The sequence below is a fragment of the Aspergillus wentii genome, assembly GCF_001890725.1.
Source record: "Aspergillus wentii DTO 134E9 unplaced genomic scaffold ASPWEscaffold_3, whole genome shotgun sequence".
NCBI lineage: Eukaryota > Fungi > Ascomycota > Eurotiomycetes > Eurotiales > Aspergillaceae > Aspergillus > Aspergillus wentii.
Genome location: NW_024467834.1, coordinates 4321280 through 4347494, shown reverse-complemented (window position 1 = coordinate 4347494; position 26215 = coordinate 4321280). Strand labels below are relative to the sequence as shown.

At 48.4% G+C, this 26215-nt stretch overlaps 12 protein-coding genes across 12 annotated transcripts; 6 read left to right on the top strand and 6 right to left on the bottom strand.

Annotated features, from left to right (window-relative positions):
* Positions 1-92: 92 nt before the first annotated feature.
* On the top strand, positions 93-1070 carry ASPWEDRAFT_739310 (acyl-CoA desaturase; the record flags this gene model as incomplete). Its single annotated transcript, XM_040839407.1, has 1 exon — positions 93-1070. A coding segment is annotated over one exon (978 nt), but the record flags the coding sequence as incomplete, so codon positions are not given.
* A 2924-nt stretch (positions 1071-3994) lies between these two features.
* On the bottom strand, positions 3995-5479 carry ASPWEDRAFT_109010 (zinc-dependent alcohol dehydrogenase; the record flags this gene model as incomplete). The annotated part of the gene is made up of 5 exons (XM_040828048.1): positions 3995-4273; positions 4321-4901; positions 4953-5180; positions 5233-5328; positions 5377-5479. The coding sequence occupies 5 exons, from the start codon at positions 5477-5479 to the stop codon at positions 3995-3997; spliced, it is 1287 nt and encodes a 428-aa protein (XP_040691693.1).
* Positions 5480-5545: 66 nt separating this feature from the next.
* ASPWEDRAFT_473442 (uncharacterized protein) lies at positions 5546-5997 on the bottom strand. The gene has a single exon (XM_040836949.1). It carries the CDS (start codon positions 5960-5962, stop codon positions 5654-5656), a length of 309 nt encoding a protein of 102 aa, XP_040691692.1. The 5' UTR covers positions 5963-5997; the 3' UTR covers positions 5546-5653.
* A 1153-nt stretch (positions 5998-7150) lies between these two features.
* On the top strand, positions 7151-8686 carry ASPWEDRAFT_108349 (uncharacterized protein; the record flags this gene model as incomplete). Its single annotated transcript, XM_040827979.1, has 1 exon — positions 7151-8686. The coding sequence occupies one exon, from the start codon at positions 7151-7153 to the stop codon at positions 8684-8686; it is 1536 nt and encodes a 511-aa protein (XP_040691691.1).
* A 1378-nt stretch (positions 8687-10064) lies between these two features.
* ASPWEDRAFT_39707 (GMC family oxidoreductase) lies at positions 10065-12301 on the top strand. The gene has a single exon (XM_040835163.1). It carries the CDS (start codon positions 10345-10347, stop codon positions 12154-12156), a length of 1812 nt encoding a protein of 603 aa, XP_040691690.1. The 5' UTR covers positions 10065-10344; the 3' UTR covers positions 12157-12301.
* A 651-nt stretch (positions 12302-12952) lies between these two features.
* ASPWEDRAFT_50959 (zinc-dependent alcohol dehydrogenase family protein) lies at positions 12953-14204 on the bottom strand (the record flags this gene model as incomplete). Its single annotated transcript, XM_040837523.1, has 4 exons — positions 12953-13066; positions 13154-13508; positions 13557-13943; positions 14107-14204. The coding sequence occupies 4 exons, from the start codon at positions 14202-14204 to the stop codon at positions 12953-12955; spliced, it is 954 nt and encodes a 317-aa protein (XP_040691689.1).
* Positions 14205-15048: 844 nt separating this feature from the next.
* ASPWEDRAFT_154019 (uncharacterized protein) lies at positions 15049-16426 on the top strand. Its single transcript, XM_040829655.1, has 5 exons — positions 15049-15166; positions 15216-15528; positions 15590-15697; positions 15750-15968; positions 16033-16426. Exons 1-5 carry the CDS (start codon positions 15125-15127, stop codon positions 16224-16226), a joined length of 876 nt encoding a protein of 291 aa, XP_040691688.1. The 5' UTR covers positions 15049-15124; the 3' UTR covers positions 16227-16426.
* A 30-nt stretch (positions 16427-16456) lies between these two features.
* Positions 16457-18297, bottom strand: ASPWEDRAFT_739303 (sugar porter family MFS transporter; the record flags this gene model as incomplete). The annotated part of the gene is made up of 6 exons (XM_040839406.1): positions 16457-16656; positions 16702-16832; positions 16879-17523; positions 17573-18077; positions 18125-18176; positions 18223-18297. 6 exons carry the CDS (start codon positions 18295-18297, stop codon positions 16457-16459), a joined length of 1608 nt encoding a protein of 535 aa, XP_040691687.1.
* Positions 18298-18886: 589 nt separating this feature from the next.
* On the bottom strand, positions 18887-19783 carry ASPWEDRAFT_68105 (uncharacterized protein; the record flags this gene model as incomplete). Its single annotated transcript, XM_040838948.1, has 3 exons — positions 18887-18970; positions 19015-19103; positions 19153-19783. 3 exons carry the CDS (start codon positions 19781-19783, stop codon positions 18887-18889), a joined length of 804 nt encoding a protein of 267 aa, XP_040691686.1.
* A 276-nt stretch (positions 19784-20059) lies between these two features.
* On the top strand, positions 20060-22500 carry ASPWEDRAFT_59252 (Zn(II)2Cys6 transcription factor domain-containing protein). Its single transcript, XM_040838440.1, has 4 exons — positions 20060-20314; positions 20366-20628; positions 20678-21625; positions 21672-22500. The coding sequence occupies exons 1-4, from the start codon at positions 20202-20204 to the stop codon at positions 22430-22432; spliced, it is 2085 nt and encodes a 694-aa protein (XP_040691685.1). The 5' UTR covers positions 20060-20201; the 3' UTR covers positions 22433-22500.
* Positions 22501-23169: 669 nt separating this feature from the next.
* On the bottom strand, positions 23170-23970 carry ASPWEDRAFT_107777 (SDR family oxidoreductase; the record flags this gene model as incomplete). The annotated part of the gene is made up of 1 exon (XM_040827913.1): positions 23170-23970. One exon carries the CDS (start codon positions 23968-23970, stop codon positions 23170-23172), a length of 801 nt encoding a protein of 266 aa, XP_040691684.1.
* Positions 23971-24153: 183 nt separating this feature from the next.
* ASPWEDRAFT_473382 (NAD(P)-dependent alcohol dehydrogenase) lies at positions 24154-25598 on the top strand. Its single transcript, XM_040836948.1, has 3 exons — positions 24154-24341; positions 24387-24509; positions 24557-25598. The coding sequence occupies exons 1-3, from the start codon at positions 24336-24338 to the stop codon at positions 25511-25513; spliced, it is 1086 nt and encodes a 361-aa protein (XP_040691683.1). The 5' UTR covers positions 24154-24335; the 3' UTR covers positions 25514-25598.
* The last annotated feature ends 617 nt before the right edge of the window (positions 25599-26215 follow it).

The window sequence follows — 26215 nt, the reverse complement described above, 5'->3', positions numbered from 1 at the left end:
CTAACCCTAACCCTAACCCTAACCCTAACCCTAACCCTAACCCTAACCCTAACCCTAACCCTAACCCTAACCCTAACCCTAACCCTAACCCTAACACCTCCTACAAAGCAAGCCGCCCCTTACAGATAGTCCTGGCACTCATTGGGGCGGGAGCCTTCGAGGGGTCTATCCGGTGGTGGGCTCGTAAGCACCGCGCTCACCATCGATACACCGACACGGTCAAAGATCCATATTCCGTCCACAAGGGCCTTCTATACGCTCATATCGGGTGGTTGGTAATGAGGCAGGACCCCAAGCGAGCTGGCCGGACAGACACTCCAGATCTGGATTTGGACCCTGTTGTGGTCTGGCAGAACTCTTATTTCTTGTGGATTGCTCCTGTGATGGCATTACTTCTGCCAATTTCTGTTCCGGGTGTATTATGGGGGGACTGGAAGGGTGGATTTGTATATGCCGGGCTTCTGCGCATGGCATACATCCACAACGTAACATTTTGCGTCAACTCATTAGCGCACTACCTCGGCGAGCAACCGATTGATGGGCGTAATTCACCACGAGACCATCTTCTCACGGCGATGATCACACTAGGGGAGGGGTACCATAACTACCACCATGCATTCCCATCCGATTATCGCAACGGGATTAAATGGTGGCAATGGGATCCTACCAAATGGGTCATTTGGACGTGGAAGCAGCTCGGTCTAGCCTCGGAATTGCAGCGCTTTGACGACCCAGACATCGAAAAATGTCGTCTTCGCCAGCAGCAGATTGTGCTGAATCAGGAGAAGGAACATTTCGACTGGGGTGTTCCAATCGACATTTTACCTGTGATGTCATGGGACGACTACCAAGAGCAGACAAGTGTGCGAAAGAAATCTTTGGTTGCGATTTCTGGTGTCGTGCATGATGTGGGTGAGTTTATGGAGAAGCATCCAGGAGGGATTAACATGATCAAGAGTGGGATTGGAAAAGATGCTACTTCCATGTTTAAGGGCGGGGTCTACGATCATTCTGGGTATGCCCATGACAAACTGGCCACCTTGAGAGTGGCAGGACTTAGGACTAGATGAAGTGTGTAGTTAAATTGGGTATAAGGAGGAAATCATACTGAACACTTCGTAAACTCTACTAAAACCGATTCCTATGGCGTATCTTGATAACAGAATAAATAAGCTTTAAGCGTAAGCAAATAATGATTGATACCTGTCGTATTATAATACGCTAAGCATAATGGTAACCATTCACGCTGGGGGCAAAGCTTACCTATATATGGTATGATAATGGTGACTAAACACATTGAGCAGAACAGTTCTGGTAATGGCACTGTTTGAGGGTCCTTGCCTAACAAGTAACAATACATACTTTATATAGTAGACAGTTTGCCCATTCACCATTAAATCACACAGCTACTAATGCATCTCCTCTTGTGAAAATGGATTCACTGCCTCTAAACATAGCTTCCCATATCCAATTCTTCCTGTTATCAGTCCTGGGTCTCTCGCAGACCGCTTTGGCTCTTAATACCACACAGAAAGGATCCCCTGTTCGATACTTCGCTGCCGCCTTGTTGTCGCCTATTATTTATTTGCTATATTTATCTTCTGCCCGTCTCATCTTCAATGCAATATGGAGAGTAATCGCAGGCTCGGCTATCCTTATATGGACTACCCATCTACTCAATATTTTACTGATCGCCGACATCCATGATCCCCAAGCAGTTACAAAAGGCAGAGGAGCAACTCAGCTTGTCCTTGAGATCCGTGGTATTCATACGCCATGGCAGATCAGGGATATTCAGCCGTATCCGTCGATCCTTTCTCGATCCAATCCTCAGAGCAAAAAACTATTTCTGTTCCGACAAATATCAATCACGATTTGGACATCTCTCTTTCTGCATGGTGTCCAGCATTTCTGGAATTCGGTTTCCCCAGAAACACGGTTCAGGCTATTTCCCCCAGCAGCCGAGAGAGGAATGATCAACCCGTTTGGAGAGCATTCTCTCGTAAGGATCTTGTCTGGGATTGTTGGAATTTGCGTGACAGGAGTGAATATTGATATTCTGTATCGGGCTATTACGGTCCTCTCTGTCGGTTCAGGGCGTTCTATCCCAGAGGATTGGCCACCCCTATTTGGGAGCGTATGGGATGCATACACGATACAAACCTTCTGGGGGTATTTTTTTTCTTTCTTTCTTCTGGGTTTTTTTTTTTTTTTTTTTTTGTATTCACAATCAATCTATCACATTGAGCCTAGGTAGCCAGCTAACAAATGCAGAAATTTCTGGCACCAAGGTCTCCGGTGGCCAAATACTTCCGTCACCAACTTCATCACCAAGGATATCCTCTTACTACGTTCCTCGATCTTTCGGAAACTTCTGCAATTGACTCTTGTATTTATGATTTCGGGCCTTCAGCATTTGGCCGGGGCAATCCTGATGCATGTCTCTCACACGGCCTCAGAAACCTTCAGCTTTTTCCTACTCTCCGCGCTGGGAATTGTGACTGAATGCATTGTGCAGTGGGCTTGGCGAAAACTCAGACAACGATTGGGGTTAAACAGGTGGTCGCTCGTCGAGCGAGTAATTGGCTTCACCTGGTTGGTCCTCTGGTTCTCTATGATATGTCCGGGGCATTTGTATCCTCTGCTTCGGTTGAGCGGAGATGAACTCACAGTGGTGCCGTGTGCCTTGATCAGTACGATCGGGGTGGGTCCATTCTGTGCACTTCTCCTATTGGGTGGTGTTTGGATCAAGGTGGCTTTGGAAACTACTCTATAGTATATTTTATATGCCTAGTTGACGGCGTCTACTTCTTACATCTTGAGTAATTGGACTATCTGTTCTTTGAAAAGCAACATCAATATCCGTTGTATGACAAAGTAGATCTGATCTCGTAACAACAAGCCCTCTGTAGGGATCAGACCACTGCACTATTAGTAAAAGACTCGTAGTCTCCGCCAAGACCTGAGAGTCTTGCTAAACTTACAAGAGACCCCAGTCTGCGTGCGGGAGATTGCCATGCGGGTATAGATCTGAAGCCGCTGCCAGCGGTGTGACAATAGCCACATCTTTGCCAAGTCCATGGGCATGGTACTCGGTCGCACCTGTCAGTAAGGCGGCCTGATCTATTGACCCTTGTCCTACCCATGCAGAACCTTATCATGACTGTCGATCCAATCGGTTATTTTCTGTATGGGTCTACATAACGTCACGGTCGCAAATAGATGAGATCATTCAATAATTGGATTATCGGTATGTCAAGCTCCTAGCATTGAGTATACTGACTATCAAGAATATGCAAGTAGTAACACTATGCAGTTCTGTAGGATTGATGATGATCTTTCATGCCGGTGCTGTCCAACATATTGGACACATTCCAATGTTCCTTTTTCTCCTCTTCCTTTTTTGACTGTTTGTGGCTGGCTGAAATGAAACCTACATGATGACAGCCCAAGCCAATGGACAACTGTACTGTTCATTGGGCTTACTAACTCCTTAATATCCACTCATTCCATCTTAATGTATAGACTCTCATAATAAACATAAGAAAGTTGGCCAAGTGCCTGTCCGACACCTCACCGCTGGTTGCCTTTCCAGAGTTGCATTCCATTCAAATTCTTTTCAAAATCAACTCACGCCCCACAGCCACATAGGGCTGGTATAGCAATAGCCATTTTCCGGTCTGCCGCCGCGGCATCCTATCAAGAGTGCCCCCAAACTGTTAGGGCCTGTGCATGTAGAAAACCAAGACCATGGCTCAGATATGGGCACGTGACCTCTGATCGCGAGTTTGGGAGGCTTTCCAAGCCAGTCATTAGTTCTATTATGAATTGACCGCTACGTTTACCATGCTATCTTCATTTGATATTGAACCTGCGTACTTGTATTACCGTACGTTCTCACACAAAGAAGCTTTACTTGATTGTCTTCCTTTTTATATGATATGTAAACATGCACCATACATATATATTCATTCCTTTCAAGATCTCCTTCAGCTCAGAGCTCTGTCAAATTGGGCGATCCATGGGCCGGGGGCGCAGAGAATCTTGTCTCTACAAAGATCTTTTGTATTCCATATTCACGCTTGTTGAACAAGTCATATGTCTTCTCCATGTCCTCCAGTCGGAAACGATGGCTGACCATATGCAGTGGATGAATCTTATCCTCTTGGATCAGCTTCAGGAGCTGCTCCCAATATAGATGCACCGGTGCTTGTCCATTGCCAATAAGTCGAATCCCGGTTTGCATCAGAGACCCGATGTTGAAGTGATTGCACTATAATTTTGTCAGCTTATCATCCACCATTTAAAGGAACATCATACAAATCCTGCATAGACGCCAGTCACACCGCATCGACCAAACCCTCGCACCGAGGTAATCATCTCATTGACCAGCTCAGGAGTGTCTGTTTCCATGCCCAGTAATGTCTGAAAGTAATGAGCCCAGCCTTTTGAATACTCCCCAGCCGCACATTCAATCGCCACATCAGGCCCACGTCCATCACACATCTTCTTAAGGGTTGAGGAAACAGATTCCCCTTTAGGAAGTCTTGTATAGTCGATTGTCTCCACATCCTTGACAATGGAAGGAACATATTTCAGTCTCCATTGTCCGTTTCCACCGTCGATGATGATAACACGGCTTGCGCCATGGTAGAAGCTGAATTCAGCGACCATCTGACCGATGGGCCCGGCACCCCAGATAGCCACCGTGTCTCCCTGCTGGACGCCAGTGTCTACCACTGCGTTCCAGGCAGTTGGCAATACATCGGATAGAAAAAGCCCCTTTTCGTCGGGAACATCATCAGGTAAAGGCAGGAGGTTAACATCGCCATATGGCACACGGACAAATTCTGCCTGTCCGCCAGCAAAGCCACCGGTGAAATGGGAATATCCAAACATGCCTATAACAAGTCAATCTGGTGGCTGGAGTTGAATGCATAGGAGCAACAGACCTGCTGTTCGACGGCCATACAGTGAGCTTGCAGACTGGCTCGAATTAGTCCGCTCACACATTGAAGACAGCCTCCTTTGGCAGTAAAAACATTTTCCACATCCAATTTGAAATGATGCGACTACGCGATCCCCTGGCTTGAGCTTTGCTGTGGCTGGACCCACGGTATCCACGACGCCACAGAATTCATGGCCCAGAATGTCACCTTTTTGAAGTTCCGGAATGGCTCCTATAATAGGGTCAGTTAAAGATATTTATAAAGACCACATTTGAATAAATACCATGAAGCAGATGCAGGTCACTCCCACAAATAGTAGTGCCCGTTATCTTAACAATCACATCTTGTTCGTCAACGATTTTAGGCCTGGCAGTTTCAACTACGTATAGTTAGAAACCGTACTACGTTTAATAATCAATGACAGTACCAAGTTTGATTGAATTCTTTCCTTGCCAGGTCAATGCCTTCATTTGATGTTGTGGATCCCCAGTGCTTTCGTAGTTGGCGATATCAGTCGTGATGGAGGCCATTGTAGTCAGGTTGTCCAAGTAGTCAAAGTTGATAATAAATATTATTGTTGAAATGAAGTATGAAGCTGGAAATTCCAGTCGCGTAGAAAGAGCATCTTCATCAGACGGGTGACGTCATGGTGAGGTTTAAACTGTTATATAAATGACATCACCTATGACACGATCACTACGCTGCTAAACACGGACGCCTACCAGAACCTCCCATAACGGGACATCAACACGCCACTGATTGGAGTGGCAATAATCAAGGCACCAAAGGCAACGCAGAGCATGCCCAATCGGGATGTGCGACCCAATATCGCGGGGATCTCGAGGAACCTGGGCGAAGCAGGCTAATGACATGAACACAACAGCCCCAGAGGGGAATCCATATAAAATGGGGAATACGATGATTCCTGCGGTCGAAGAGGTTTTACATGGCAGAGATTCCGAGGACATTGAGACATTTGCACATGAGTGGTCAGACTGCATTCCAAGGCACATGATAATAACATGAAACCCGATTAACTCATATTTGCACAAGACATCTCTACTTTCCTGTGACTGTCTAATATAAATTAAAAGATCGCATAGCAGTAATTTTTCTGCTAATATTCGTAGGATATAGTATGGTAGCAACCACGTACTATAGCAGCGAATGTACATATTCCACTGCGAATATGATTTGGTGCATTATGAAAAATCGATTTAGCCCAACTAAACTAATGTAATTTTAACGCTGCAAATACGTCTCGGGATGAAACAGGTACTTCATGATAAGAAAATATGAAACATCACCCCATGTTCCGAACTGACCAAGCTTAACATTCCAGCCCCTTGACACCAAGGTCCTCTTTCCTGGATAACCCCTCAAACTGCTACTTGCTGTACATGGAAATGGAATAGGAAAAATGTTTCTTTATTTTAAAATTGTAGGCCACAGCCACGAATACCTTATCCTGGATTATTACCATGTAATGTTCTACCACTTGTATGATAATTCTATGCAGAGGTTGAGGATGAGCACAATATTAATAAGGCTGAAGAACCAAGCCGTATTGAGATAGATAGGAGATAAAAGAGTTTTTCTTTTTTCGTTCTCTCCTCATTCCACTTGAGGTTGATCTACATAAAAGCTTGTCTCAAAAGACTTGACGGTGTTTCTTTTTCACCCCACGCTATTGAAAAACAGATGTACATCGTTCTATAAGCGAGCATGATCAGCGACTTGGTGAGCTTAGCATTGTTTCAATTAGGTTCGTTCAATCAAAGTGAGTAGATTGTCATCTTTAATTTCACCGTCATGTGGGGTGTGAAACATGATCTACCGATGGATCAAAGGAGGCGTTCGCGATTTTAAAGTTGTTGAATAAACAGACTGTTCTAAATCTGAGTCTAGAGATAATATTAAAGTAATACTATTTTTATGTTCATCGTCATGTTATTTGTATAAAAAAAGTGATGATCAGGATAAACCAAGGCATCAACATTGCATGCGGAATTGCAGATCTATACAACCCCCATCTTCAACCTCCTTTTCATCCCCACGTCAAGAAAAGCAAATCCACCAACTGATCAGATGCTGTCTACATTTTGCTGGTGGCGAGGTAAGATAAATACCACTCCATCTATCCATCTTGTTGATTCCCTCATTCATTCATTCTTACTATTCCCTATGATCAGATACCAAACATGTCTTCATTCAGGAAATTGGGGCTCTTTCTGGGTAGTCCAGGACGAGGGATCCCAATTCAGGCCTCTGACCCCCTCCAACTCCCGGGCAGGTCTTTCCCAGCCGTCGAAGAGGAGGAAGACGAGAAACTCCCTATCCAAACAGCCGCCTCCGTGGACCTGGAAGGCCGTCGAAAGCTCTGCCGAACTGGGCGATTATACGACAAAGTGACCAACCTGGCCGGGACGCGAGTCAGTTTCTGTGTGACGCTCGCCTGTCTGGTCGGATGGGGCATTGCGGGTGGTTTGACGGGCGCGGGAGAAACATGGCAGATTGTCCTGCAGGATGCGAGTTCCATCCAGTGTTATTTCTCCGACTCGCTGCTGATGCGACAGCAGCAGATCAACTACTCCAAGTTACTGATGCTAGTCTGTCGGTTGAGGTCGCGCGGTGCTACCTGTTGTCGGGTTCTGGAGCAGGCAATGAAGGAGGAACATTACCAACAAGAGAAAATCCCTGCAGGACCAGTGGAAATCGAATTGGATGAGAGCCTGCATGATACTGTCACACTGCCCGCGTATGGCATCCTCGATCATATCGGCAACTTTGGTGCGAGGGTGTTTGGCTCAGTGTATGCCTTCATCATCTACTGGGCTGGTATCATCGTGTGGATTGCAATGGGCCCCGGCATGGGCTGGGGAGATCTGTGGCAGCTCTACGTCAACACGGCTACTGCGGCAGAGCTGACTTTCACCAGCATGTTCCTCCAAAACACCCGCTACCAACACATGAAGTACCTTGAGAAATGCCATGCCTCGATCCTCGACGCAGATTGCGAAATGGAACGACGTGTCCGTCATATCAAGGGTGACACGGTGCCGAACCCGATGGTGGAGATTCCTGCTCTGCCAGTCACTCGGGGTCATCGAGCGATCGACTACTACGCAGCCATTGTGGGAACAGGCACTGGCCTCGTCATCTCCTCAGTCGTCTTTGCCATATGGATTGGAATCGGAAACCTCATGAGCTGGAACTCCAATTGGTGGCTCATCATCGGCACCTATACCGGTCTTGTTGGTTTCCTCGATGGATTCGTCTTGCGAAGTGTCTATTTCCGAGAGAATATCCACATCGACGAGCAGTTCCAGATCCTCGCCCAAGAAGACGCTGCTCTGTATGAGATACTCGGGATCCGTGAACCTGGCGAGCACCTCCCATCCGAAGATTCCTTGCAGTACCGCATCAGTCGAGGACTGGGATACATCTTCTCGCAGTCTTACTCCGTATTGGCCTCATTGATTGTGATTGTGGCCTTGATCTGCGTCGCCAGTGGTTTGAAATGGTCTGAAACGGGGCAGTTGCTGTGCAACACCCCCACGATGATCATTGAGGGATTCCTCCTACTGGTGCTTATCGAAGCACACAACGTCTCTCATCGTCGTCGCCGGGCGGAGATCAAGGCAATTCTGGTCCGACGACTGCGTATCAATGCTCGGATGAAGGCGATTTTCGAGCCCCGGGGACTCACTCCTGGGCAGGTTCTATTTCAGAAATAGTTCGTTGACCGGGGGATGGAAGATATGCTCTTTCTCCCTTCTTGCTCCCCGGCACAATATGTATTTGAGGTTAGTTAGATCCGAAGTGTCAGATGTGCCTTTCAACATGCCATCTATAAATACGCGTAATTTAAAAACACACCTTCTTTCCATAGAAATTCATCTACAGTAGTATAACCACTGTATATCTGGTAATAGAAGCGCTGGCCTTGAGTAGATATTTTCCTGTAAAACTGCACAATATTCAGAGCCCCAAATGTAAATAACAAACTACGGCAGCTTCCGTTGAATGTTGCTAACATGATGGAATGAATACAGTGTCAATCCTTGATTATTTACTATAGCGCATGCTAGTATTCACATTCAGTACTGCATTCGCCACCATAGTACTATTATGGTTGAATGGCTACGAGATGGAGAGACATGGTGAGATAAATCCGACTAGGCCATTATGTATAACTCAGAAGTGCATTATTTCTTAGAACTACATATATTATGCCCCATCTCCTGCCACCCATTTGTGCTCTGTCGATTACATTTCTAATCCGTCTTGATCTCGTTAGCCACACCCTGACGATGGATAAAGATGTACTCAATTTTAACACTCAAATCCAGTGGCTTGATGATTTTCATACTGTATTTTGTATTTTTGACAATTTCAGAGCTTAACAGACTTTTGAACTGGAAATATACTATATAATAACATGCTACTTCGGCATTGCCAACGAACTGCAGTGTAAAACTCCCAATCCAGAGTATGCTAGGTGTAAAAAGACTCGAGGCCACGTGGCGGAAAAAAAGGGTTTGAGAGCAGCCGCGGAGATCTGCACCTCGCATCTTATCATTCAAGACTGGGCAGGGGTCAATCCACCTTTCTTCGAGCACCTTGGAAGCTCCGCCTGCAGATGTCTCGCTCCTTGTGTCTGGAACCTCGTGCTTACATATGCTACAGAACCCGTATTGGGGTGGCGTGCTGGGAATTAGAAATCATCTTTTGGCCAGCTATGCCGATAGATATATCCATGAGGAAACCTTAAATGCGCCAGAGCATTGCCGGCCTATCACTTGGACCACGTCATATTCCTAGTGTGCCGGCCAGGGAAATTGGATATTTCGGGATACCGCACGGGATCCCGAGCCTATGTGGTTTCGACCTGTGGTGGCAATCCAGGCCTCGCTGGAATACGACCTGCGGCGCTGATGGCCCTTCCAACAGTAACCCGATAGAGTCACCCGGCATGCCGTCCTCGGCGCCAAGAAACCTTGACGCTATGAGACGTGCATGGCGCTCTCACCGAGTGCGCTGATGCCGTATCCAACCTTAATGATGATTTTCATATCTATCAAATTTCCTCAAGATTCACTGTCATATCAACACGTTCCTTCTTGCGTGACCGCAAACCAATCATTATCTCACGCCTTGATGACCGGCTCAGTCGCTGGTTCCAAAGACAATCTTGGCAATATACCTTGAGCAATAGCGAGACTATACCGATGCATCGAGATCCAGGCGATATGACAAACTCACACAAAGAGGCCATGTCTTTATATACGCTGCACAAGCCTGGTCATTCGGATAGCTTCGGATATTCAACCCATTCTTCCTTTCCATTCATTCTTTCCCACCACTTCCTCTGTGAGGATTTCTATTCGACACAATGAGGTACACCATCCTCGGTTCCATTCTTTTCACTGCTGTCGCAGCCCAGTCCACCTTCAAACCCCAACCGGTCGACCAGACCGATGTCCAGGCTGCCCTGATCAGCGATCCCCGGCAGGTGGCCGACAAGAGCTACGACTATGTCATTGCCGGTGGTGGTCTGACCGGTCTTACTGTTGCCGCCAAGCTCAGTGAGAACCCCAAGATCAACGTCCTGGTCATTGAGAAGGGCTTCTACGAATCCAACGACGGTGCTATCATCGAGGACCCCAACGAGTACGGCAAGATCTTCGGCACTGTTGTCGACCAGGGATACCTCACCATTCCGCTCCAGATCCACAACCGTACCGAGAGCATCAAGGCCGGTAACGGTCTTGGAGGATCGACCCTGATTAATGGTGACTCGTGGACTCGACCTGACAAGGCCCAGATTGACTCGTGGGAGAAGGTCTTTGGCAATGAGGGTTGGAACTGGAGCAATGTTTTTGAGCTTATGAAGCAGTCCGAGCGTATGCGGTACCCTACTCCCGAGCAGATCGCCGCCGGTCACTATCTCGACCCATCCTGCCATGGATTCAACGGCACTATCCACGCCGGACCCCGTGATAATGGCCAGCCCTGGTCTCCCATCGTCCAGGCCCTCATGAACACCACTGCCGCCAGGGGTGTCCCTACCAAGGTTGATGTTGGCTGCGGTCACCCCCGCGGTGTCTCCATGATCCCCAACAACCTGCTGCCGGACCAGATCCGCGACGATGCTGCCCGTGCCTGGCTCTTGCCCAACTACAAGCGCCAGAACCTGCATGTCCTGACTGGCCAAAAGGTCGGAAAGGTCATTATGGAGGGCACCAAGGCCGTTGGTGTCAACTTTGGAACCAACAAGGGCGTCAACTTCAACGTTTCCGCCACCCATGAAGTCCTGCTCGCCGCCGGTTCCAACATCTCTCCCCTCATTCTTGAGTACTCTGGTATCGGTATGAAGTCCGTCCTTGATGCTGCCAAGGTCCCTCAGGTGATTGAGCTCCCTGTTGGTGTCAACCTACAGGACCAGACTACTTCTACTGTCCGCGCCCGCGCCAATGCTGCTGGTGCTGGACAGGGTCAGGCTGTCTACTTCGCCAACTTCACTGAAGTCTTCGGTGACTATGCTCCCCAGGCCAGGAACCTGCTTGAGACTAAGCTTGACCAGTGGGCTGAGGAGACTGTTGCCCGTGGTGGTTTCCACAACGCTACTGCCCTTAAGGTCCAGTACGAGAACTACCGCAACTGGTTGCTGGACGAGGATGTTGCCCTCACTGAGCTTTTCCTTGATACCTCTGGCCAGATCAACTTCGACCTGTGGGATCTCATCCCCTTCACCCGTGGCTCTATCCATATTCTGAGCGCCGACCCCTACCTAACCCAATTCGCCAACGACCCCAAGTTCTTGCTCAACGAGTTTGACCTTCTCACCCAGGCTGCCTCTAACAAGCTTGCCCGTGAGCTCCAGAACTCTGGCGAAATGTCCAAATACTTCGCCGGTGAGGTGCTTCCTGGAGACAGCTTGGCCTACAACGCTACTCTCGACCAGTGGGTGGAATGGACCAAGCAGAACTTCCGTGCCAACTGGCACGCTGTCTCCAGCTGCTCCATGATGTCCAAGGAGCTTGGTGGTGTTGTCGACTCTTCTGCCAAGGTCTATGGTGCCCAGAACCTCCGTGTCATCGACGGCTCCATCCCTCCCACCCAGGTTTCTTCTCACGTCATGACCATCTTCTACGGTATGGCTCTGAAGATCGCTCAGTCTATCTTGTCCGACTATGCCAAATAGGCCTCTAATGGAATCGAGTGACCTGTGTCTATAACGGGACTCCTGCCATGGACTTGGAGGCTATTGTATTGCGTGCTGGTTCGATCTTCTCTACGCCAACCTTTTGTCTGTCTTTTCATGCCAGTGTTTCTTTTTACATTTGTCGATTTAATAGCTATAGATATAGATTTATACGTATTATAAATATTTATACAATTATTACTTTTCTTTCTTGATCAATGAACTGAGTTGAATAGAGTGATAGGAAAATTATTTTACTGATGAGCCACCTACGTCTATATATATTCTGTAGGTATATAGGCCTTCCAGAGTAAGAGACCAGCCAACCGGAAGGCACAAGGAAAACTGGAATAAAAAACTACCAAGATATTATGAGCTAGCGCCATACCATTGCACCCATACCCTTGTAGAGCTGCAGAGCATTATCAGTTAGAACTGCGATGGGCTTTAGAAGCGAAGTGCCATCCGCCCATAAGCTCTCAGTCCCACCATCGGCTTCTTGCTCTGACGAAAAAGCATATCCTAGCATCATGGGCAAAGCAAGCGCAAGTCCTGAAATCTCTTGACTTGTGAAACGAAAGAATGGTAGAGGAAATCCTCCTCCTAAAAAAAAAAACGGTATCGCACCCGACGTCTTGCTATATGTAGGCAGGATAGACTACGACATGGCTTATATTTGATATCAAAATCACAATTGGTCAGCTTAGAATAGTGTGGTAGTGAGAAGCAGATCACGGTATTTGACATGAATTGATTCTGCCAAGAAAATGACCTGCTTCCCAACCTGCTTTCCCTTTCAAATATATTGTACAGCCTCATCTGCCTTCTCAAAGGAATATAAAATATCGATTATATCTCTAAGTGGCATTTGTGTGGCAGGTAGAGCAGCACATATATCATCCAGGTCATGCTTCGATCCTGCATCGATTCACCTGAGACTGAAATCAGTTATTGGCTATAGCGTATGTTGAGTAATAGCAACTTACTGTAGAACTACCCTTGGGTCAATTAGCACTGGTAGCAGTAATGCCAGATCATTCGAATTCTGCTTGCTCAAGTATCCTACTTGACTGATGGTTCCACCGCGCTTTGTACATTTCATGCTTTTTACCAATGATTCTGCGCCACCAATCTCAATGACTAGATCAACACCATGACCGCCAGTGTGTTTAAGAACGTCTTCATGCCATTCAAAATTTGTCACATAGTTCACTGCTAACAATGTAGGACTGGCAAACTGCTTCCTTATCTTCTCAAATTTCTCATCACTTGATGAACTCAGGATTACTTTAAGACCAGACAATCTAGCAGGCTTAAGAGCCAAATTACTGACACCGCCAGTGCCGGCCAAGCTATGAATATAAAATTTAAACCATGTGGCCTTTTTAATCTGTCTGTACATACCTTGGACAAGCACACTGTTTCCAATGCCAAACCCCTGTAAAGCTGTCCAGGCAGTGACGCCGGCACACGCGATGACGCAGGCTTTGGTCGAATCTAGAGAACACGGCAACTTTGATACCTTTCTCTCATCAAACACAATGAAGTCTGCTAGAACTCCATCCTCGTCCGCCGTCAGCCATGATCGTGTAGACTCCCTCCCAGTGATATTCTCTGTGTCGACAATAGGGCCGACGCAATTTCCGATAGCCAGCGATTTCACTTTCTCACCGACAGCAATAACCTTGCCCGCTGAATCATTGCATAACACACCATGTGGCACTACCGGCCATGGGTTGCCGCCATTTGCGATGTTAGCGTCCCGGCCGTTGGGCGACAGTGTGGACCTTGATCAGGACAAAGGTTGGATCAAGATCAATGGGTGTTGTTTGTAATCCAATAACAAATATAAATAATCAATCATCTGAAAAAAAAAATCTTTCCTCGGTTCTTAAATCTAGACATTAACCCTAACCTGCCATCTTTCAAAGGCAACTAAATCCGGCTCACAAATGCGATGCGGGGAAGGCTTCATAACACTGTCTGCCATTCTGACCGTGGAATCCGAACCCTGCATGCATTAACCAATGATGGACCATTACCTCCATGGTCTAGTAGTGTTCCGAATCCCATCCTTGTATAATGCTGAGGAGCGAACTAGACTATTCCCTATGTTCAATAATCCAATCACTAGTATAGAACATTACCTTTAGAATCGCTATGAAGCACCTATAGACAAGCACACTGCATAATTTGGATGCAGATCTGCATGATGATGATGATGATTTTCATATTATATTGATAGCCTGTCTGTCCTTTACTTGACAAAAAAGGCCCTTCTATTCTCGTAATATCTCATTGTTAATATATCATATCGAGTTATAAATATAAAAGATCTTAAAATTACACAACACGAATCAATGTCTTCCAGGTTGACTCTCCCTGTCCAGGCGGGTTTATCATCTCTCCGATCTGCTGCGGATGTCTCAGCTCTATATTCTCACAGGATCCAGTGAGAACGATGGAACAAAAGTCGCTGAAAATGACAGAACAACTGAATATAATGTGCTGTGGCTCTGAACGGACTACTTTTTGGCTAAATTAGAGTTAATATGTATGGAATATTGTCTGTTTCCCTGTGGGAACATCATGCCCCCGAAGAATAAATCAGACGATGATGTCATGTCAACCAAGGGTCACGTGTATTGCGCCATTCCAGATGGCGGCAAGATATGGTTGATTATATGTTAAGCAGGATCAAGCAGATGGTAATGCTCATTAGTATCCTTGCCAATACGCAGTAGAACAATATTCTTTAAAGCCCCCAAAAACAACGTAAGAGACAGTGTTTGGGCACTTGGTGTCGACTGATTTGATCCCCACTGCTTTGTAAGCGCGGGGCACATTGGAAGACCGATATCAAGAATTCAAGATGAAAACTCCTACCACAAACACACTTTCTCTTCTCCAACTCCCCCCTCAGCTAAAGCATTTTGTACAAACATTCTTGTAGAGTCTCATTGCAAATATGGTCAAAACAGTTGTTGCAACAGGCACCTCCTCAGGCCTGGTAAGTGTTTGTTGACCCCTTAGCAACGGTGTGTCTAACACCTCCATAGGGATTCGAAGCTATCAAACAGCTGCTTCAAGAGTCTGAGTCGTATAATTTTATCCTGGGAGCGCGAGACACAGTCAAAACCCAGGCTGAGTATGATGGTCTCAGATATGACACCACGAAGCATTCGATTCGCATTGTGCCATTGGATCTCTTATCACTACAGAGTGTGCAGTCGTTTGCAAAGGAGGTCCTTTTTCATCTAGGCTCTACCAAGCTGGATTACTTGTTCCTGTGCGCAGGCATGTTGGACAGTGCCAGTGGACCTGGTCCGAATGGATCGCCATGGTGCGAAGGCTACGTGGTCAATCATTTGGGTACGTGGAAGATGGACCTTCAAAACAAAACACGAAAATGCTAATAATTTCACCCTGACAGCCCAGCATTATTTGGTTCATTTGCTCCGTGACAGCCTGTCTACATCTTCATCACGACTTGTCATTGTTTCCTCGGGCTCTATCCGCAATGTCAGAGGACAAGATCCATGTACGTTTATTTCGACCCGGACATATTGCACATATTGACTCGATCTCCCCAGCAACACTTGATGTAGACCTCAAAGCAAAATCAAACGCGGGAGTTAGAGCGGTCTACAGCGCCTCCAAGTTCGTGCAGCTGCTGGGCGCATTTTACTGGCGTCGCGAGCTTCCCTCGTGTACAGTCGTGGCTGTCTCGCCTGGCCTCATTCCCAGCACCAAGCTTGCCACGAGCATGGGCTTGACGATGGACATGGCCGACGCTAAGACTATTCCAGAAGGTAAGATGGATGCAATTATTCTTTAGGCTCCTCTTAGACCGTACCTATCTGACACTTTAAACAGGAGCCCAGAATCTTCTCCGCGCATTTGCTGCTACCGACCTTCCGTCTGACCCAGAGCAGCTCTTCTTGACCAGTTGGGGAGAATGGTGGCCGAAGGATGTCTATGCCCTTGCCCTTGACCAGGGGCTGCAGAAGAAGTGGTGTTTGGGCAGAGAGCAGATTGAAAAGGATGGAGGGCTTGCCGCGCAAGTGTAGTGTTTCCAATGCTCAAACTGGAAATCACAATAATGCACCACAAGTATATATCTTGCTCTATGCATATTGAGATGTTACTCTTTTTGAATCTACCTTTACAACTGAAGATACTGACTAAACGATCGAAATTACACAGTTTGTTGAAAATTTTACATATTTCATCGTACCGCTCGCAAAGAATATATAGATTGTCATCCCATTGTTCTCACATTCCTGACTCAGAACAGGCCTTACTCGATATGCTCTGCCATATGAGATTGTGTCTTGGATAGATTTGTAGTGCCCAACTTGGCATTCTTTTGTACTTCTTCCTGCTCGTGCTGGATATATTTGAGAGGACGATGGCTGCAGATGGCGTCGGGGTCTTTGATCACCAGTAATGATGGGTTGGAACGGTAATAAGCGTCGAGGTCTTCGAGAGAGCGGTTTGCTGTTTTTGTCAGCTTCATCCGATCTATATCCAAAAAGAACGTACATGTTTCAGGGTAGAAGCAGTAGATTATGGGCAGGAATACGGCGTTGAAAACCGTCCAGACAATCCAGAATTTCCAGCCGATGGATTGAATGCCGATCGGGGTGATTTCCACAATGATGAAATTGGTGATCCTTGGATTGATTAGTATTGAATATGACGAAGAATGTCAAGTCATACCAGTTTGTTGCTGTTGCGACTGATGCTCCCTTGGTCCTCATGGGAAGGGAACTGATCTCCGTCGAGTACAGCCAAGGCACTCCCAACATTCCCAGTCCGAACGAGATATAAAAGGTGAAGAAGAATGCGACCGATGCTGAAGCGAACTTTTCTCCCGTGCCATGGTTCTCGGCATATCGTAACATGATTGTAATAATGAGGAAGGAAACGAACTGCCCAAAAGTTGAGAGCAGCATCAGACCTCGCCGACCAAGACGTTCGATCAGAAGAACCGCAACAGAGGAGAAGATCAGATAGGAAATGGCATTCACGGCAGTCAGCAGTCGAGCCATTCTGTTCGAAAGACCAACCGAGTCCATCAACACGGTCGGAAGGTAATATGACATGATGTTGATGCCCTCAAACTGCTGCATGAATTGTGTGCCAGCACCAAGCAGCAATCGCCGGAACGTCTTGGTGTCGCTCGTGCTCGTCTTCCAAGGGTTGATGAGGTCGGTCCATGAGACCTCATTCTCTCGTTCATAATGAATACTGTATTCGATTTCATTTCGGAGGGTCGAGATGAAGGGGTCGTTCACGGGCTTGTTCTCGAGGGCTGCGAGCACTTGGATGGCTTCAACATCGTGGCCGTGAGAGAGCAGCCATCTACTCAGTCAGTATGTATCGTAATAAAGACCAAATTGACTGGTCATACCTGGGAGACTCGGGCAGCCAAGGGACAGTGCCAAAAAGGATGATGATGAAGATAAACTGAAAGGCAATGGGAAACCGCCAGGCCACGGCACCTCCGACAAACGAGAAACCAAAGTTGATCCAGTTAACGAGAGTGAAACCAGCAATGTTCATCACCATCTCGAGAATCACCAGCTTTCCTCTCCACTGCGGCGGTGCAGTCTCGGTCTGCCAGATCGGCGCAGTCGCGGTGTTGATGCCATTCCCCAGACCCAGTACAATGCGGCCAACAAACATCTGTGCCAGGCTAAACGATGTTGCTTGAAGCACACAGCCGATGGCCATGATGGCCGTGCCAGCGATGATGGAGTGTTTTCGACCGAATCGCTCACCAAAGGTAAAGGCCATGATGGCCCCGAAGAAACAGCCGACATCGTAGATGGCAGTCACCGTGGAGAGGACCTGTGTTTTTCCATTTCCTTCGAGATCGTGGACTTGGAGAAAGTCCTCCGTGACAACGACACCACCTGATGAAGTTAGAGAATAGTAAACTGTCGGTGATGGAGATACTTACTGAAGACTCCTTGGTCGTAACCGAACAGGGTCATGTCCGTCGCACATGCTATCTATAGCCATGAATATACTGATTCACCGTAGATAGAGTGGACTTACTGTAATCCAGACCACCAGCCATCCTCCCACCAAGCCAAAGTAGGGCTTCTTTGATTCCTGCGTTGAATTCGCCATGACGGACACGATGGATGGAAAGGGGCAGAGAATAATCTGATGCAGAGACTGGCTATTGAATCTGCAGATATCACGCCCCTTTTATCCTCGTCCGCCTTGACCAAATCCAGCATAGCTTAGGCCTCACGGCAATACTTCTGCCCAAGCCACCCCATAGATGGAATAACATCATTTCCTCCTCTAGAACAAGGTTTGCGGGGGTGGCATTTGCGGGGGTCAGGGCATACCGGAAGATGGCATGCCGCGAATATCCTCATCCGGGGATAGAGGATGGCGTTCCCCAGATTAGGAAATTTAGGAGAGTATGTTCGTCACTTATGACATCAGCCGGATCTGGGGGTAGCATCAGATCAAGTTGATGCGAACATCTGTTTCGACAAGTTACACGACATCGCCATGACGTTGAGCTCTATTCATCTCAAGGGGAAGTTGCCTCGAGTGGAAAGTCATACGATGGCACCATGAAGTAGGAATCTCATTTGGTAATTCACCAGGATACGAGTTTGAAACAGAATCATGTGTATGCTCTATTTATTGTTCAATTCATCTAATATTCCTCTATTCTATGCATAATTCATGTATCATTCCATTACGGCAGCGTGTAACCACCGTCAATCACAATATTCGATCCGGTCATGTACGAGCACGAGTCACTGGCGAGGAACACATAGGCCTAGGGGGATTAGCTTTCTTCTTTGAAGCACCAGAGATACGTACACCCTTGAGCTCGGCGGGATCGCAAATACGACGGCCGGGGATCATGGACATCCATTGGTCGAAGAGTTCTTTGGGCTGCTGGGTGAGCACTAGCAGCTGTTAGCGACTGTCTCTTCCTGCAACGGGATCGTAGCCTACTTTTGGTCATGATAAAGCCCGGCGAGATGCAGTTGACGCGGGCAAAGTCGGTCCATTCGACCGCCAGACTCTTCGCGAGATGGACGGCCGCGGCCTTGGAGGCGTTGTAGGCGACCTGAGTCTGGGGGATGTTGACCAGGATGGCGCTGACAGACGCGGTGATGATCAGATTGCCTTTGCCCTGCTTCTTGAAGATCTTGCCGGCTCCCTGGGCAGTCCACATCACGCCGTCGTAGTTGACTCGGTTGTCCCGAGCCCAGGTCTCCTCGGTATATTCCAGGTTGGGAGAATTGGTGCAGGTGCCGGCATTGGCGACGACAATGTCCAGTCGGCCGCGGCCAAACTGCTCGGCAACCTGGTTGAGCGTGGCAGCGATCACATCGCGCTTGGTGACATCCGACTGGAAGGCCTCGACGCGCTGGCCAGTCTCTGCAGCGATCTTGGCTGCAGTCTCCTGCGCTTCGGCGTTGGTGCCGTACAGCAGAGCCACGTCCGCGCCGGCCTCTGCCAGGCCCCGGACGATTTCCAGGCCAATGCCGCGGGCGCCACCGGTGACGGCGGCGATCTTGCCCTTGAGGGAGAACTGGTTGAGCACTGGCTCGTGCACGTTGGGGGGCTGGTAGAGAGGCATTTTGAGAACTAAGAGAAGATGGTGTTTTCAAGCGGGATGAGGGGTTTGCGTTTCGACGATGAGATCAATCCGAGGCATGGTTAAATAATAAAGGACAGCCACTGGCCGTTGAAGCTGAAGCACTTGAAGCACAAAGTGGTTCATCGCTATCCAGATCCCAAACGGGAAATACACGCGCGGGGGCCGACTTGCCCGATGCGGTATGTTTGGCGAACCCACTCTCTCCACACCTGCGCATCCCCGGTTTTGCCTCATCCTGCTTCGGCCTGTCTGTACCCCACAGTCTGCCCTCGAAACTCCCCGACTGCCCATTCTTCATCAGTCGCTTTCCTGATTTCCCCATGGTCCTTGCGCATCCTGTCTCTACAGCGAATTGCATCATCCGGTTCTTCTGTCCACTCAGCAATGGGTATTCTCCATGTCTTCGCCTCGGAGTACAGGCCAGCGGCCAGCATCTGCCACGAGGCGCGCCCCTGCCTCAGCATCATCTCGCGCCTCAGGCCGGGAGACTCAGCGATCGCGAAAGGGCTGGTATGTCTGCTAGCAGATGGAGAAGTGGGGTTGAGGTCTAACCCATCGCAGCAGTCCGGAATGCCGTAAGAGGAAAATTAAGTGCGATGAAAATCGCCCGGAATGCGGCCAATGTCTACGCAGTGGCCGGGTCTGCCATGTCGTCGACAGTCTCTTCCGCCAGCACTGCTACACCTTCTTGGCCACTTCGCAGCAGACTGATCAGCCCCAGCATCCCCCCGAGACAACCCGGGAAGAGGGTGTTCGCTCGCCTGAAGCCCCGAGAGCGGTTTCCCGGGAGGTTGAGCAGCCTCGGTCTCACGATCAGCAGCCAGGTATTCCATCTCCTTTCTAGAAGATGACACGTTGCTGACTGCTCTGCAGGTGCTGCGAGTGGACCATCTCCAAGGGCCAATGATACCCATCAAACACCGTCGCCGGCTTCATCGCATCCGCAAGAGTTGGTGGCGGCGACATGGCAGTCGGTCAACTCACCGTCCCTGCACAGTATCTACGAGGACGAACGGCATCATGCCCCGGTGCCACCAGTTGAGCCACCTCCAGTTCCTAGTCCATTGAACCACTTCACTGCGAATTCCCTGCCGGCGCATCCCATCCCAGGTACGCAGTCGGTTCCCTCCCATCTATGCAGCATCCCGAATGGCCTGCCCGATGAAGATCAACAGGACCAGTACGAGATCGCATTCTTCCTACGATGCTTCTCTGAAAGTCCTGGTCAATGGATGGACGTATTCACCGAGCAGCAGTCGTACTTCAGTCAGCATATTGTCCTTCTTGCACATATGAGCACCTTGATACGCTATTCTGCCTGTGCCGTGGCAGCAAAGCAACTAGGACAGATGAAAGAACCAATGTCGGTTATTCGTCAAACACCGACGAACAAGCTCATGCTCAAATCATTTGCCGACTCAAAACTCGATTTCCTCTGGTACGGTGCCAAGTATTACGAAAAGTCCATTCAGCTTCTAGCAAAGCAGATCTCCCATGAGGAGCTCTCTATTTCCGCGCTGTCTCCCTGTTGTATCTACAACTCGGCTTTATCAGTTAATGGCGATGACCATAGCATGCTGGGAGATACCGACGACACATCCAGCATTTTTCAGATCCTCGCGGCATGTATGCTCTGCCAGTATGAAGACCTCAGTGCGACGATGAGAGCACGCTCGGGGCATTTGGACGGCATTTTCAAACTTTTCCAATCCCATCTAAATGATACACTGGACCTCCAGCCATCGATCCAACCACCTGAACCGGCAAGAGCGGTTGAAGCAATATTTTGGTTCTTCGTTCTCAATGACATGCTTGATGCTTGTAAGTTATCTTTTCCCTCAACGTCCTGCCAATCTAACCTGTCCAGATGTCTCGCGGAAGCAGTGTCGAATCGACCCCGAAAACCTCTTGATCTGGCAGAAGATGGGTCTTCCCATCGACGAGCACGGGCACTTGGTGACGGACTACATCAACAACACCCAGTATCCGGAAAGTGTCTACTTCAGAGCACTGATCCGACACATGTGTCAGCTTATCAATCAAGATCTCAACAACACAGCTCAATGGACCCGCATGACCGAGGAGTTCGACCATTGGCGCGATTCACTTCCTGCATCGTTCAGCGCCACCATCTCCTGGCCTCATCTGTCACCTGAACCCGATCCAAATAACTTTGCCCAGGACTCTTCCCCCAAGGAGATTTGGTACTCCAACGACCTATGCGCTATGTCCATGATGTTCTACCACATGGCACGCATTCTTCTACTGATCCACAGACCGGTAGACGTGTTTCTCACAAGGCATCAGCCTTTGAATCAATCCGATCTACTGGCGACTTATAACTCTTTACAACGGGATATTCGCGCACATGTGACAGAAATTATTCCCATCGCACGGGGACTACCCCATAGTCGAGTGCGCAAGTACATGTTACAACCACTCTACGTCGCAGGACGATGTTTTACAGATGCCAATGACCGACGCGAATTGTTCAAGATACTCTGTCACATTGAAAGTGACCTGGGATCAGCGACCGAGTATCGCATGAAGGACCTGTCAGGAGAATGGGGGATCCCATTTGAAATTGTCAATCGCATTGGTGTGGATGCGGGGTTACTTGATATGTAAAGTGTATATATATTATGTATTTTTATGAGTTATGAACAGTACGAATTCCACTTTATGATGAACAGAAGATCACCACTACTACCAAATACGACGTCACCTCCGACATCAACATTATAAAATCATCTGACTACCCCGCTTTAACCACGCGTTTTCCCCTTTCCTGATCCAATCTTGATTCTCTTCGGCATTTGCCATTTTGACCTCGCGACTACGCCAAAAATACCCAAAGCGGCTTAGCGCTGTCTCAGAAGTGTTCCATCTCAACCAAAAATACGGTGGGATTGCGGGGTATTTTCAAGTCTGGCCCGAAATCGGCCCGTGCTTGTCTGCATCATTTCACCTCCAGAACAAAATATCGGACCGACTGAGGGTGAGGGGTTTACGCCTATATTCAGTATCCTTTGTTAGCGAGGCCATTCGGGATGTTCAATTCATCGGTCGCTGGGAATATGCAGATCATCCTTTGTTAGGGGTAATCGTTTAGCCAGGGGCTTCTGACGTTGCATTCCCGGTTATCGAACTGATGTTGACGTGGCTTCATTCCAAGTCTGCCTGTATGGCCATGACAGAACAATGAGTATCATATCTACCTCAACATCTATTTATTTAGGACAATGTAGAGGTCATCACTAACACACTTTCATCCATGGTATACTACAGCTTATTCTTGAGTCTACTCCATCCCAACGACAACACCAAATAATTTTCATTCGATTATATTACATTGCTATATACATTTACCGCGCAGTGTAACCTCCATCGACCAGGATATCCGCACCGGTAGTATAAGTGCTTGCGTCACTCAGCAAGTAGACATAAAGACCCTTCAACTCCTTGGACACGCCATTTCTCCCAATGGGAATCAGCGACCTCCACAGATCCTTGGTGTCCTGGGGAATATAGTCTGACAGTCCAGTGTCAATGTATCCAGGCGACACGGAGTTGACTCTGGCAAACTCTCTCCATTCGTTGGCCAGCGACTTGGCCAGATGCACACATCCAGCCTTGGCCACATTGTAAGATGTTTGTTCCTGAGGGAAGTTGGCAATGTGACCAGACATGGAGGACGTCACCACAAAGGATCCTGTGCCACGCTGCTTGAAATGCTCGCCGACTGCCTTTGCGCAGTGGAATGTCCCGTTCAGGTCGACCTGGATCACCTGCATCCAGTCGTCCACGCTGCCCTGCAGCACACCGGCATCGGCTGCCTGACCGGCGTTGGCAATGAAACCGTCGATCTTGCCAAAGTCACCGATGACCGAGTCGATGACAGCCTTGGTGGTGGCAAAGTCGCGGATATCGAGGCGGTAGGCCTGTGCCTTGACGCCATATTCTTTGGTGAGGATCTCAGCATTCTGGTTGGCGCTGTCCTCGCGGCCGAAGTAGGTGATGGCCACATCGGCGCCCATCTCGGCGCATCCTCGGGCAGCTTCAAAGCCGATCCCATTAGGATTAGAAGCGCCAGTGACAACGACAACCTTGCCCTTCAGGCTGAAGAGGTCGGCGAGGCTGTTGCTCTGGGGAATGGAGATGGGCATGGTGGAGGGGTAAGAGAAGGATGAATGCAGGAAATGAAGTGTGGGGTTTTAGCTGGGAGTCTACCACCAGACTTGGACTGCTGAGGCACCATCTGCTATCTTTATACTCGTCTAGACTCTCTGTGCTCCGCTCGCTTCCTGTTTGGGAAGAGAAGGCGAAGTGTGGGGAAACCGCCAGAATTTCCCTTTTCGGCCAGATCAACTCCACCATTTTCATCGTAGCAACTGAATAAGATGAACAAAATGAGAATTCTCTTATCAACTGCCCCTCGATTGCCCCTCATCTCGAATATATATAGAGGGGTAATTCATCGACATCAAGTTCCTCAACACATCAATCTTTCATCAAATCATCTACATTCATCATGGAGGTTCGCATACAAACACCCCGTTTACGATATGCGCTGACTCTTTAGAACGCATCTTTTGTTCTGCGCGACATCAAAGACGTTGTCATTGAAGACCGTCCCAAGCCTGTCATCAAGGACCCTCACGATGTGATGGTCCACGTTGCCCAGACTGGTATCTGCGGCAGTGATGTACGGTTTTCTCTATCTTACTTCTATGCCTCTGCTAATATCCACAGGTCCACTATTGGCAGCGAGGCCGTATCGGCGACTACATCCTCACCGGCCCCATGGTCCTGGGTCATGAATCCTCCGGTGTCGTTGCTGAGGTCGGCGACAAAGTCACTCACCTCAAGCCTGGAGACCGCGTCGCCATGGAGCCTGGTGTTCCCTGCCGTCGCTGCGACTACTGCCGCAAAGGCGCCTACCATCTCTGCGGCGACATGATCTTCGCGGCCACTCCTCCGTGGGACGGCACTCTGGCCAAGTACTACATCAACGCCTCGGACTTTTGCTACAAGGTGCCCGACAACATGAACCTCGAAGAAGCCGCCATGGTTGAGCCTGTGTCGGTTGCCGTGGCTATCTCCAAGACGGCCGATTTGCGTGCCCACCAGACTGTGCTTGTCCTGGGTTGTGGACCCATTGGTGTCCTCTGCCAGGCTGTCGCCAAGGCATGGGGTGCTAAGAAGGTGATCGGTGTTGATGTCGTCCAGTCTCGCCTGGATGTCGCCCAGTCGTATGGTGTCGACCACACGTTCATTCCTTCTCGCGCAGAGGCCGGTTCAGACCCCATGGCCCATGCCGAGAAAGTGGCCGAGATGATCAAGAAGGAATTCGACCTTGGCGAGGGCCCCGATGTCGTCCTGGAATGCTCTGGCGCGGAGCCCTGCGTACAACTCGGTGTTTATGTCGCCAAGCGTGGTGCAACTTTTGTGCAGGCCGGTATGGGCAAGGAAGTCATCCAGTTCCCCATCACTGCTGTGTGCACTCGAGGTCTGAACATCAAGGGCTCCATTCACTATCTCACCGGATGCTACCCAGCCGCCATTGATCTCATCTCCAGCGGTCAGGTCGATGTCAAGCGACTGATTACCAACCGCTTCAAGTTCGAAGAGTCCGAGCAGGCCTTTGAGCTGGTCAAGGCAGGACGACAAGATGTCTTCAAGGTTATGATTTCTGGCGTTGGATTTTAGGAAAATATCATTCATGTTTGTTTATGATGAGGCGTTGATGAAGAGGTTGTGTGTTTTGCATGAACGAAATTATAGAACGGGTTTGGGATGAATTAGATGAAGAATTCACTTTCCATGTGTCTATTGGAGCTTTCTTTATTGGCTTCCATTGGTCTTTTGTGATCTCAAGATGACTTGGCAGATGAAGGGTGGCACTGAGATAATGCCGGAATTAAACCAGATTTACATTTTGCTAAGGCTTGTCCACAGCTACTATCATAACGCCATCGCATATATCCATTATTATATTATATTTCCTACTGTAATGACCGCAAACATCGATCAATCTTTATGTTTGACCAAGAATAGACCACCGTGTACTCCGATGTACGTTATTCCTACGGACATCCTGTCTGAGATTGATCACGTAGTCTAGCATGCTTGTTTGTTGGAAATAGCCACCGCAACTGTCCTATATTCTATCTTAGTAGTGGCTACGCGTGATTGAAGGAGTGATCCATGGTAGTCGATAAATCTGGAACAGTTGCAACATCTCCAAAAAAGGGAATTCGGGCGGTTCTATCTCCACTTGATGCCCTGGCATTGCGGGATGAAGTGCATAAATCATTTTCTGGAGGTAAAGTCAAAAGAAATTACTTGATGATAAAGTGCAAGTTAGAAGTCCTTGTTTGGGCTTGTCTTTTCCGTTATACACTCGGAATG